Source organism: Melospiza melodia, chromosome 25, assembly GCF_035770615.1.
Source record: "Melospiza melodia melodia isolate bMelMel2 chromosome 25, bMelMel2.pri, whole genome shotgun sequence".
Classification (NCBI taxonomy): Eukaryota; Metazoa; Chordata; class Aves; order Passeriformes; family Passerellidae; genus Melospiza; species Melospiza melodia.
The window spans coordinates 1860415-1872481 of NC_086218.1; the positions used below are offsets into that span (position 1 = coordinate 1860415).

At 47.2% G+C, this 12067-nt stretch overlaps 1 protein-coding gene across 1 annotated transcript in view; it reads right to left on the reverse strand.

Moving 5' to 3' along the window:
• Positions 1-440: 440 nt before the first annotated feature.
• LOC134429050 (olfactory receptor 14J1-like) overlaps positions 441-12067 on the reverse strand; it is a gene marked incomplete at its 5' end in the record, with an annotated part of 45302 nt that continues 33675 nt past the window's right edge. The window contains one exon of the mRNA XM_063176149.1: positions 441-482. Within this exon, the coding sequence (XP_063032219.1) occupies positions 441-482 (42 nt within the window). The remainder of the gene's footprint in view (positions 483-12067) is intronic.

The following is a 12067-nucleotide window of genomic DNA, read 5'->3' on the forward strand; positions in this document are numbered from 1 at the left end:
AGAAAGACTCTTGGGAAGCCCCAAACTGCAGTCAGTCGCTGCAGTGCCAATGTCCTTTGCAAAGCCCTGCGGCCCGGCCCGGCCCCGCCCGGCCCCGCACTCGGCGCCGCGGTTGCCCGGTAACCGCGGCCGGGCCCTCAGCGCCTGTGACAGCGGCGCGGCCTCAGCTGCCTGAGAGCGCGGCCCTGGCTGGGTGTGCGCAGCCCGGGCTCCTGCAGGCGGCTGCACCGGGCCATTCGCCAGGTGAATTGTCGGCGTAGAGAATTGCGAAAGGTGCAGAGCATTGGCCTCTGCGAAAAGCTCCGCAGCGTGCAGAACACTGGTGTCTGCTAGGGAGTCCTGAATTTCATTTGAAGGTAAAGACCGACTAAAGTTGAACTTTTTGGTTTTGTTTCATCTGTGCTCTGAAAGACAACGCCAAAGGGAAATAGAGGATGTGATCATGCCAGTCTTCTGGCGCAGTAGTTCACTGACATGTACGCCTGAGGGGATGAACAATAAATGGACAACTGATTGTGCTTTTTTTACTGAAGAAATGCAACATTTTCTAAAGATAGTAGTCTATACACTTTTTTCCTGTGGTAAGTGCTTAAACTGCTTAAAGGTGAATGAGTTCTGTTCAAGTTTCAGTGGGTTTTTATCATCTGGGTTTTAAAATTTTTAGGGAGATGCTTCTGTATTGAGGTGCAAAGGAGAGCATATGCCAAAGTCAATGGTCTGGATTTTATAGAACAGTAAATGTGAGGGAGAAAGAGAGAGAATGAAAAGAAAAAGTGGGAGGGGAATGGAGGTTGGGAAGGGGGGGGAGGAGAAAGAGAGTGACAGAGAGAGATTTAGTAGAAAATATCACCATTCCATGGATCCCATTGGCCTACCATTAAATCGTCTTCTGGTCTTCTCTGTGGTGAGGTCTGGCAAAATGTAAGACTCCAATGGATTAATGCAGATTTGGGCAAGGTGATACCTTGTCCAGGTACCTCCCAGGAGTGGGGGAAGTTGGACTCTGTCTCTTGCTACTTTCAAATCATATAAAATCTTTAGCACCCGTATATCCTTTGAGTCTGCAATGAGTTGGGTTCTGGATTTTCAGATTTGTTCTGTTGGCTTGCATGCCCTGCAGTCGTCTGGTGCGAGGCCTCAGGGATGGGTCTGGAGGCACTGCGGAGGTCTTTGCTGGGAGGTTTGTGTGCAAAGCTGGTCTCAGCAGAAGAGTTTGTGGCTGTGACTTCCCCAGGCTGAACGCAGACAGAGCTGATTTTCAGGACAGCTGCTGGGTTTGGCTTTGTTGTGGATAGGTTTTTCTCCTCAGCCTTGTTTACTTCTCCCCAGACCTGAGCTAATGGGACAATAGTGTCACCTTGATCTTGTCTCAAGTTCCCTTAGGCAGCTTAGCTCACAGTGCCAAGTTCCAGTCAGGAGGCATTTTCAGGGAAGGGTGGGCTTGGGTGGTCGTAGCTTCTTTATCGAGTTTTGTCACAATGGGCAGAAAGTCCTTTATAATGATATTTAAGCCATTAGCCATAACATTCCAGTCTCTCATTAGTCTCTCAGCTGTGAGGAGCAGCTGAGAGAGCAAGGGTGCTTTAGCCTAAAGAAGAGGAGGCCCACTCTAGCTATTTTTGGGTAATATTTAAGCTACAGCTTTGTCTGTTTGAACTGTTATTAATGTTCAGATTTTTAGCTCCAGGTTTCAGTATGATCTAACTTTGAATTGCACAAGGTAGCCATAGAGTTCAAATAAAGTCCAACTAGAGGCCTAACTATACTAGCTGCTTACACCAAACAAGCACTTAGCTACTTTCAATTAATGTAACATTTTTAGCACCAGAATATGCCTTAAATCTGCCATGAATTGGGTTGTGGATTTTCAGAGTTCCATTGTTGCTCCTTCCAGTTTTGTTGAGGCATTGTCGCTCACCTGCGACACCGTCCCTTGGAAATGGCGTCTGGATTGCCAAAGAAGACACCGACACCTCGTCTTTTGTCCAGGGAAGGGCTGAAGCCTAATGCTGTGAGTACCCCCTGGGGCTGTGTTAAGGCTGGCACTGCCCTGGTGTGCCTGCTCTCCCTGCCCCTGTTGTCCAGCAGTGCTGTGAAGCTGCAGAGCCCCTGCCCAGCCCTTTGTGCTGTGCTGCTGTTGCTGGGGCTGTCCTGGTGCAATAGGGAACACTGTGGGATGCTTCAGCTGTGTCTTGCCTGGCTGTGCCAGCAGAGCCAAGTGAAACCAATGTACAGCTGAAGCCCTGAGCATGTGTTCTGTCCCTTTCCCTGTGCCACAGGAATTCCTTCTGTCAGGCTGGGCACCACTCACCTGTGCTGCTCTGACCATGCTGCCCTTGGGCACCTGGGCGTGTTGGGGCGGGGGGAAGCTCAAACTCTGCCCAAAGCCTTGAGAGCCACGGCTGGTCCCAGCTGGAAGAGCTTCCAAAGCAGCTGCTCTCTCCCAGCTCCTGTGTGGGCACAGATGCAGGCCTGCAGGCAGCGCTGGAGCCAGGGCCACAAAGGTCCCTTGCTGTCTGCAGCTCACTTGGCTGAAGATGCCCCACTGCTGAGGCTCTGTCAAGGAGATGCCTCTGTTTTCTTCTGTGGAGGGCTCTGTCAGCCCAGACAGAGAAAACAGTTCACAGGGAGAACTAAAACCTAGAGACATTCCTGTGCACCTGACTTTTGGTACAGTCCTCCTTTCTTGCATCTCTTGGACTCATCCAGCAGCGATATCTCCTTGCTGTGAGTTCTGAGCGTTGTGCAGGGATGGAGTTCAGGCAGTTCTGAGAGCTCCTCCCCATTCTCTGGAAAGGTCACTGCCTCAATCCAATGGAACGTAAGAGGAAACAAATGCCCAAAGAGCAGAAATCCCCAACCATGTCCCATCCAGTCATGGAGAAGCCAATGGGACAGAGCCATATGGCTGGAGTATGTGTGTTCCACTCTGTATTATTAATTCTGCTAAGTATTTCAGCAGGAAACTCCCAGGGCTTCCAGGAATGTCCTAGTGGCTGTGATCACAAGTTATACACCAGTGTCACTTGTTGAAGAAAAGCCTTTCTGAACAAGCACAACTCTGAGGCTCTAGCTGGTTTACTTTTGCCTTTCAGGTGCTTCCCTGTAAGTTCCAGAGGGAGAAGTTTCTCAGCAGGAAGAAGGAGGCCAGCACTGGGGGGAGTATTCTGCCCAGACTTGGCCCATTTCTAGACAGGAGTGAGACTCGCCCAAAGGTAGCCTTTTCCTGCTCTTTTCCTTTCTGTTTCACATGAAGTTTGAAGAGGGTGTGTGTTTGTGACAGGCTTGCCTCCAGCACAATGCCTCAGTGTCCAGGTCCTGCTGTCATTGCAAGGTGCTGGGAGTGGTGGACTGGGAGTCCTGATCTGCACTAAGCCAACACAAATACCCTCTGCTGAAGCTGCTGGGGTGTGCTGGAGTGCAGCTGCCATTGCTAAAACAATGGGAGGAAGGCTGGGGACACAGAGGCCCAAAATTGCCCTTTGCCATTCTCCTGCTGAAGGAGCCACCTCTTGCTTTGGTGTGGTCACCATCAAATGCTCGGGGTCACAGGATTGCCTGCAGAGTGGCAGCCTTGGACTTTGAAGGCCAAGGATCTGCAGGAATTACTTCAGATTGAACAAAGCAAATGTCATTACTGCTTTGGGCTGGAACAATGTGTTGGACCCTGACGGGGTGTTAGATTTTGCAGGCTGCCAGATGTACAGGGGACTGGCCCTGGGCAGAGGGGAATGGATGTGCTTTGTCTGGATCAGTGCCTACTCAGAGGTGTGTTTAAAGCTGCTTTTCTGGCAGGACTAGCTCAGTAGAAAGCACAGTCCAAACGGGTAGGTGACTGAGGTGGGCTGTTGAGCAGGAAATTGGCAGCAAGAGACACAGAACACAATCCAGGTTAAGGATTGTCCTGGAGAGGAGCCTTGGGAACACCTCAGGGAAGGGCACAGCTAAGGGACAGTGTGCTGCAGCCACTCCCTTCAGCAGAATGTGTCTGCTGTGAAGTCACAGAGGAGACCTGCTTGTGTCTCTGCAGTGACAGCAGTGTGGCTGGAGAAGGCAGACAAAGCAGGGCAGAGTTTTCTCCAAGCAATGTCTCTGCTCCAGAAGCATTTGCTGTTGTTGTGTCATTCCAGACGTGCCTCTACAATGGCATGAAATAAGGTGTCAGTAATGACAAGAAAGCACCCATTTAAAGGCCATTGAAAAAGGAGATACCAACTCTGCTTTTACCCAAGTTGCTGAGAAAATAACTGAAACTTATCCTCATTCAGCATTCACCTCACTTGTCTTTTTCTTTTCATCTCATTTGTCTTTTTATTTTTGCCTTTTCCTCTCTTTGGAACACACTAACTTTTAAATACAATGAAAAGGAACAAAATCATCAAAGCAAAAGGAAAGTGTTTCTTAGTAACGATTCAGCTGAGCTGAGGGTGTCTCCCTCCCTGAGAGCCAAGCGCGCACACACACCCTCTGAGAAAATGGCAATCTTTTTATCCCCTTTGTACCCGGCTGGGGCGGTGCCTGTGACCTTTGCCATTGGATGGGTACTCAGGAGCTTCCATTCTATGCTGAGCACCAACTTTTCTGTCCGCTCCCTTCTCGTCCTCCTTCCTTTTGGTCAGGTCTTCAAGCCTGTCCCTCTCACTGTGACACTCAACAAACCAACCTGAACAAATCCAAACCACAAATAACACACAGAACCAACAAATTCCATTCTTTTGCTTAATAACCTTTTGGCTTCAGTCAAATGTCACCTCATCTCTCACACCTGCTCTGGTCCTGTGCTCTTCTTACTGATGTCTAAGTTCTAGAGCAAAAAAAGATATTTGCAGTTGTGTGGGCCTCGGTTTCCCTGTCTCAGAGTAAAAGACATCCCAAATCCTTTCCCATGGAGTCTCCTGTAAATTCATGGGTTTTACTTACTCCATGAGTGCTCAGTCAGTGCCCCAGAGCTCTGTGACCGCATGGGCACAGGGCTGTGTTGTAGGAAAGTGCTGCCTGGCCTTCTGGAGAAAGAAACCTGGAGAAATCCATGCCGAAAGAGCAGCTTGGCTTGAGCCTGCTCTGTGTGGCCCAGCAGCTGTGGATGAGCTCAGAGCAGAGGTGGGTGAGCCACTGTTTGCCCAGTGTGGGCTGGGCAGACGTGCTCCCTCAGAGTCTGTACTTCACTGGGGATCAGAGGAAGATTCTCCTGCATGAACCTTCCTCCCAGCAGCTGAAGCTCTCCCTGCTCTCTCTCCTCTCCAGCTGCCGTCAGCTGCCCTGAAACAGAGCTGGTTTGGGGTTTCCCCACCAGAGCTGGTATTTCAGAACTTTGTCGCTCGGGAGGTCTCGGAAATGGTGCTGTCTCTCATGAATAAGGACAAGGTAAGTGCTGGCACCCAGAGCTTTAACGCTGTGCTGGAAGAGGAGAGTGCTCTCATTCCCTGAGTGTACAGCAAAGCAAGTTATCTGCTGCAGCACATGCAGAAGAAAATGTCTCAGCACCTTCTTCTGCAAGATGGTGGAAATCTTCCTGTGCTGGGAATTGTCCCCAGATTTTGGCCAGGCGTTGATGGTGTCTATCCCAAAGGAGTTTCCTTCTCTTGAAAGCTCTGGATTGACTGGAATGTTGAGGGCTGTACAGTTCTTCCCTGCTCTCATGCTTTGCCTTGGGTCTATAGCACACCCTGTGTGTCCTTGGTTAATCTTGGCTCCTGGTAGGAATCTCTGCATCTCTCAGCCAGTTTGGCTCCCTTTGTGCAACTCACAGCCAAAGCTGAGGGGCTGAGCCTTCTGCACTTTATGCTGGAATCACTTCTCATTAATGGCATTGGCCCTGCAGGAACCGTGTTCTGCAAGATCCCTGCAATCAGAGTGATGGAGCAGAAGCAGTGAGAGGCCTTTAGGTGCCACTTGAGGCTCCTGCTCAGCTTCATCCAGCTCTGCTCAGCTTTTCCAAAAGTAACATGGTGCTCTGCTTTCCCTTTGCAGAAGCACAGCACATCCAAAGCCATGTGCTCCTGGAGGTTTCCACCTTCACCTGAAGAAATTGGCATTGTTTTGCAGTTTCCCAAGAGAGCTGAGAGGGAAAAAGTTGAAAAATGTCAATTGTGTTCCACTGTAAAGAGGAAAACTTGAGACCATTTGAATTTCAGTCCGGGAAACATTTTCTCAAGTGAGGCATGTGCCAAGAGTGGGCTGGTGGGAGGAGACAGGAGGGAGTCCAAATCACCTGGTTTAGACTTTTGGAGAGCATTTTGGTGCTCAGGGGTTGATGAGATCAGTGTGCTAGAAAATGCATGTGTGCTGTGCATGTAGTACCCCAGAGGGCCGAACCTGGCCTGCTGGCTGCAGGCAGGAATGCCCAGCAGCCCAGCTTGCCTGCACAGGCAGCAGGAAGCCTGTGCACCAATAGGTGAAATTCACCATAGTCCACCAGAATTGAAACTTCCTTTCAAAATCAATTGTATTGTCCCACACAATTTTCTGAATTTCAGCTGGAAAATTACCTTCACCCCTTTGCCATATTATCAGAGCTGCTGTTGCTTGCATCCATAACTGTGCTTGTATACAACTGATAGCTAAATACACATTATCTTGAACTGTACTAAGTGCTTCTACTATCAACTTGTGGTCTTGGTCCCCGGCCTTTTCATACTTCCTTACTTTGGCAGTACTTTGAAATCTGTCATTGGCTAGTTCCTAATGCCAATAGAGATGACTGTAAAGGCTGCTTCAATTTTGTTAGGCTACCTGCTGCAGTGACCAGTCTATTAATCAGTATTTCTGAATCAATTCCATTTAAAACTCCTAATCCTGTCCCAAATATGCCAGTTAGATGTTTGTTATGGGGAACAGGAACTGCTTTCTGTCCATGACCATCCCTGCCAGAGGGATGTGCTGGGCTCACACTGCAAATTCAGACACACTTCACAAGTGTATCTGACAGAAGTTTAGGTCATACTTGAAGCAGATGTTTGTTCTGAAATGTAGAGACCTCAGGGAATCTAACCTCTCCTTCCCCCTCCAAAGCACCTGATTTCCCAGATGTGTGGCAAGCAGGAATGTCTCTCCTGGTCTACAAAACTTCACCCACCTTGCCCCTAGCTAAGATCAAGCTGTGGACTGTGTTCAGGGCAGGTCCAAGCCCCAAGTAAATGATGAAGGGGAAATCTGAGAGAAGAGCCTAAATTCATTGCAGTGCCTCAGAAGAAACTGGGATCAGGTTTCTGCTACTTGAAACACTCAGCACAAAAGTGATGCTCAAAATCCTACAGCCTGCTGCTGAGCTCTGAGGGGGGGTCTCTCTCTACCTTTTTTAAGCAGAATCCAACTGCCTCAGACTGGGACAATCACTGATCCAAATCTCAGTAGGAAAAGGGATAGCTATAAATAAAGAAAATCACCTTCCTTGCTTGGGTTAATTCACCACCTGAAGTTCAGCACCCTTTACCAGCCATTGCCTTGGTGTTCAGCCAACCAGCTTAGAAAATGACTTAAGGAAACTGATTTTTTGGTGTTCCTGGTTTTAGGCACCAGGAGAGCTGGCTCCTTCCTTTCTTGTTCTGCTTCTGAGATATGCCTGTTTTTGTAACCATGTTGTCCAGCCCTCAAAGGAAGTTTTTAGGAAGGATGGGCAGGCTGGTTGGATTTTTGAGATGTTAATTTGCATTATCAACTCTACACGTTTGAGAGACCATTCTGGGTTGAATAATAGCTGTTGTTCACTCGCATTCTTTACTACGTAGAGGCATATTTCATACACTTTGGGTTTAAGTTTGGGTAGAGTCTGAACTAGTATGGGGTGTATAAGGCCCTGCTGTGGTAAAAGGTGCAGTGTCTGCTTTGAATTTAAATGAAAGTCTGATAGCAACTCGAGCTCAAAGGCTGGTCACTTCTACAGGCTGTATCAAGGTGAAATTACACCAACAGTCTGATTCACTTAGGCTATCACAGACTTCCTGGTGTTCATATACACCAGGGGAGGTTCAGACAGTAATTACATCTGGTCTCCCATAAGCCATCCTATTGATGACCCAGCACTTTGCTTTGATTTCTTCTCCTCAGATTCCTTGAAGTGTCCACAGTTCCCGTTCCTGCCATTCTTGCTCCTCATATACCTGATTCTCGTGGATTACTACAGTAGATATGTTTAAATCTTTTATCTCAGAAGGTTTTCTCATGGATCTAGTATACTGATTAAATGCCAGGGACCAAGGCCATTCAGCATTGCTTTGGATAGAGGTACTCTCTAGTTCTAAAACTTCAGTTATAATTACATACAAAACAATTCTGTACACTAAAGTATGACCTACTCCTGACCGCAGTATACTCATTTTGCCCGAGTAAGTTTTAGTCTCAGTTCATTGTCTCCTGGTGTCACTCCTGAAGGGGCTTCTGGGCCTTCTTCACCCGAGATTGATGGATCCAGTCATTCTGCTCCTTGATTTTGATTGCAGTGAAGGTGGTGAGAAGTACTTGCAGTGGTCTCTCCCACTGTGGTTCCGAAGTCTTCTCTGTAAGAGACTTAACATATACATCATCCCCAGGCTATCTAACTCCCTGCTCCGAGTTCCAGCCACATGTTTCTCAATTACTCTGAGCTGTTTGCCTAATGCCAACATGTAGGTGGACATTCTGGACATTCCCTTTGTATTCTATATGGTCTTCTATAAGGCATTCCAAAAGGATTCAGCATTCCTTTAGCTCAAGGTTTAGTTTGAATTTGCAATAGTGCTAGTGGAAGAGCTTGGGCTAGGGTAGATTAACTTCTTGCCTCAGTCTTATGATTTGCTGCTTAATCAAATGATTCATTCTCTCCACCTGGCCGCTTGATTGGGGGCGGTATGGGGTGTGAAGTTCCTGATCTATGCCCAGATGGCTACTAATCTGTTGCACTGCTTTGGAAATGAAATATGTTTCTTTATCTGAGGATATCGTGGCTGGAACTCTGAAGCGTGGTATTATTTCTTGTAAAAATAATCTGGTTACCTCTTGAGCTTTGACAGTTCTGGTGGGGAATGTTTCTAGCCACCCTGAAAATGTATCTATCAATACCAGTAAATACTGATACCCCCCCTTTCTTTGGGAGTTCTGAAAAGTTAATTTGCCACTGCTGTACAGGCCCATGGCCTCTCCCAGTCTGACCGAGTTTAGGCCGGGGGGTATTTTGGGGTTAGTCTGGAGGCAAGGATCACATTGTCGGCTTACCTGAGTGATAGTGGCATATAAATTCCTGACAACGATACAACGATTGTTTCAATCAGATGTGTGTTCTAGAAAGCCTGTGGAAATTACTGCTTCAAAGACAACACTTCATTTCAATGCACTCTGTATCACTGGCAGCCTTGATCATTTTGAGAGAGGAGCCACACTTTATAAAAGGCTTTTAAGTAGTTAGGCCCTACTGTGTTTTCTGTTGCTCTTCCTTCACTAGTAACCATGAAAATGGGAAGGGATTACTAGCTCTCTTTCAATGGTAGCCCACCCCTTGCAGTTGTACGTCTCTTTTGGTTAGTATTATTGTATTATGGCTTACCTTCGAGGAAAATCTGTGCCTCACCCTTTGCTGCTTTCTTTGCCTCTCCATCCGCCAGCTCATTTCTTTCCTCCAATTTTAAGCTCACTCTCTGGTGTGCCTTAATATGCTTTTTCAGGTAGCTGAACTGCTTCCAGCAGCTGGATTGTCTCTTCTTTCCCTGTGAGGTCAGCAGTCCCCTCTCCTTCCAGATGGCTCCATGTGCATGTATGACTCCAAATGCATACCTCGAGTCTGTATAGATGGTTATTCTCCTCCCATTTGCCCTTTCCAGGGCACGGGTCAGGGCAATTATCTCAGCCTTCTGTGCAGAGGTCCCTGTTGGTAAGGGTCCAGACTCCATTACTTCTGTGTAGGTGGTCACTGCATACCCATCATGTCGCTTCCCATTGGCAACGTAGCTGCCCCTGTCAGTGAACCAGGCCTCTGCATCATCCAAAGGAGCGTCCTTTAGGTCTGGGCACCTGGAGTAGGTAGCTTCAATGGTCTCTAGGCAATCATGGTGTACTGCTTCTCCTTGATTTCCTCTGAGAAAAGAAGCTGGGTTGACAATATTAGTCACCACGATCTCTACATCATCTTGCTCTACCATGATGGCCTGGTATTTCAGAAACCTCTGTGGTGAAAGCCAGTGGCCACACTTTACTTCCAGTACTGCGGACACTGTTTGGGACACTAGCACAGTCATTTTTGTCCCAGGGTAAACTTGCGTGCCTCTTGAATGTTCAGCACAACTGCTGCTACAGCTCTGAGGAAAACTGGCCATCCTTTGGCTGTTGCGTCTAGTTGCTTAGAGAAGTAAGCAACTACCCTCTGGTATGGACCCAAGTTTTGAGCCAATATTCCCAGGGCAATTCCTTGCGTGGAAAAACAGAAAGAATGGTTTACTTACATCTGGAAGTTTCAAAGCTGGAGCCGACATGAGGGCACGCTCTAGCTGGTGAAAGGCCCATGTGGTGTCTTCTGTCCACTGGAGATCTCAGTTTCCATTGGAAATAAGAGCATAGAGGGGTCTGGCGAACAGTCCATAACTATAAACTCACAGCTGGCACCACCCTGCCATGCCTAAGAAGGTTCGGAGTTCTTTCATTGTCTGGGGTTTCAGGGTTTGGCATATGGCTTCCCTGCCTTAAAGTCTGCTGCTCAGCACTCACTTCTTACCCCAGGTAGACTACCTTCTGTTTCACTACCTGTGCCTTTTTCTTTGAGACTCTGCGTCCATGGAGTCCTAGGAAATTCAAAAGGCTTACCGTCCAGGCTTCTCTCGCTTCCCTTGTCCGAGTGGCTACTAGAAGATCGTCCATGTACTGCAACAGCCTCCTTTCCTCTTGTGGAGCTTCCCGGGACTCTGGGTCTTTGCAAGCTGTTCTCCAAGTGGAGTGGGGAATTTTGAAGCCTTTAGGCACATGGACTATGTGAGCTTGAGTTTGAATGCAAAAATTTCCTGGCTGGCTTCATGGATAGGGAGGCAAAAGAAGGCATCTCTTAGGCCTAAAACAGTGAACCAGGTTAGCTCAGGTGTTAAACAAGTTAGTAAAGTATATGTATTTGCTACCACAGGGTACAAATTCTGTGTTATCTTTTTAACAGTCCTTAATCCAGTACTATCAATTATTGGGCTGATTCCTTCTTTATCTTCCTTTTGAGGGTGCTACTCAACTCTCACTGGTTATGTTCTTTCCTTAAGCTTGATTACCATGGGGGGGCATCTTTCATTCTCCCTGGTACAGCAGAGGCCCATACCCTTGAAAACACTTATTTACTTATTCTAATATCTCCTTACTAATGTCTTTAATTTCAGTGTCTGTTAATGTTAAGCCTTACCTCTTCATATCATTTGCCTCCAGAGTAACATTTCTCATTTGAGAATGTTTAGCAAATTGAGCGAATTGTACAAAAGCTTTTAGGTACACATAGTACACATATTACTTAAAAGGTTTGCACAAGGATGCCTTCTCAGACTGGCCAGTTGTTCAGTTGTTCCCCACACTACAACATAAACATTGTCCACAGGTACTAAAGCTTTATTTAAAACTGAATATTTGGCCCTTGTATCGACTAAAATTCTTCCCTTTTGGGGAGGTCATCTTTACCCTTCCTCCCTTACCTTGGGAGGAGCCTTTAACAAATCATATGTACTCATTTTGTGAACTGTGATTGCTTTGCATTTCAGCATGATAATCTTTGCTTGATTTCATACATTGCTATCTTATGCTGTATGCTAAACAAAATGTTTGATTTACTTTCTCTTTGCCTTGTTCTCCTTTTCAAGGGCCAAGACCAGAGGGCGGTCTGATCTCTGATCTTGTGGGGAGTTTTGTTAACAGTTGGTTAGCTGAGAAAGACCGTGTTGACATAATGCCGCTGGTTAAGCTGAAAAGGGAAGTCAGCAGTCAGTGACCAATGACAGCCAAGGACATGTTGCCCTTGCCGCAACATGAGGATAGGGAAGAGAGATTCTTGCTGAAAATATGCAGAAAGTATCAAAAGAATAACCACAAGAATGCAGAAGTAGGCGTAGTTGCTGATATGTAACTAACCAATCCTGAG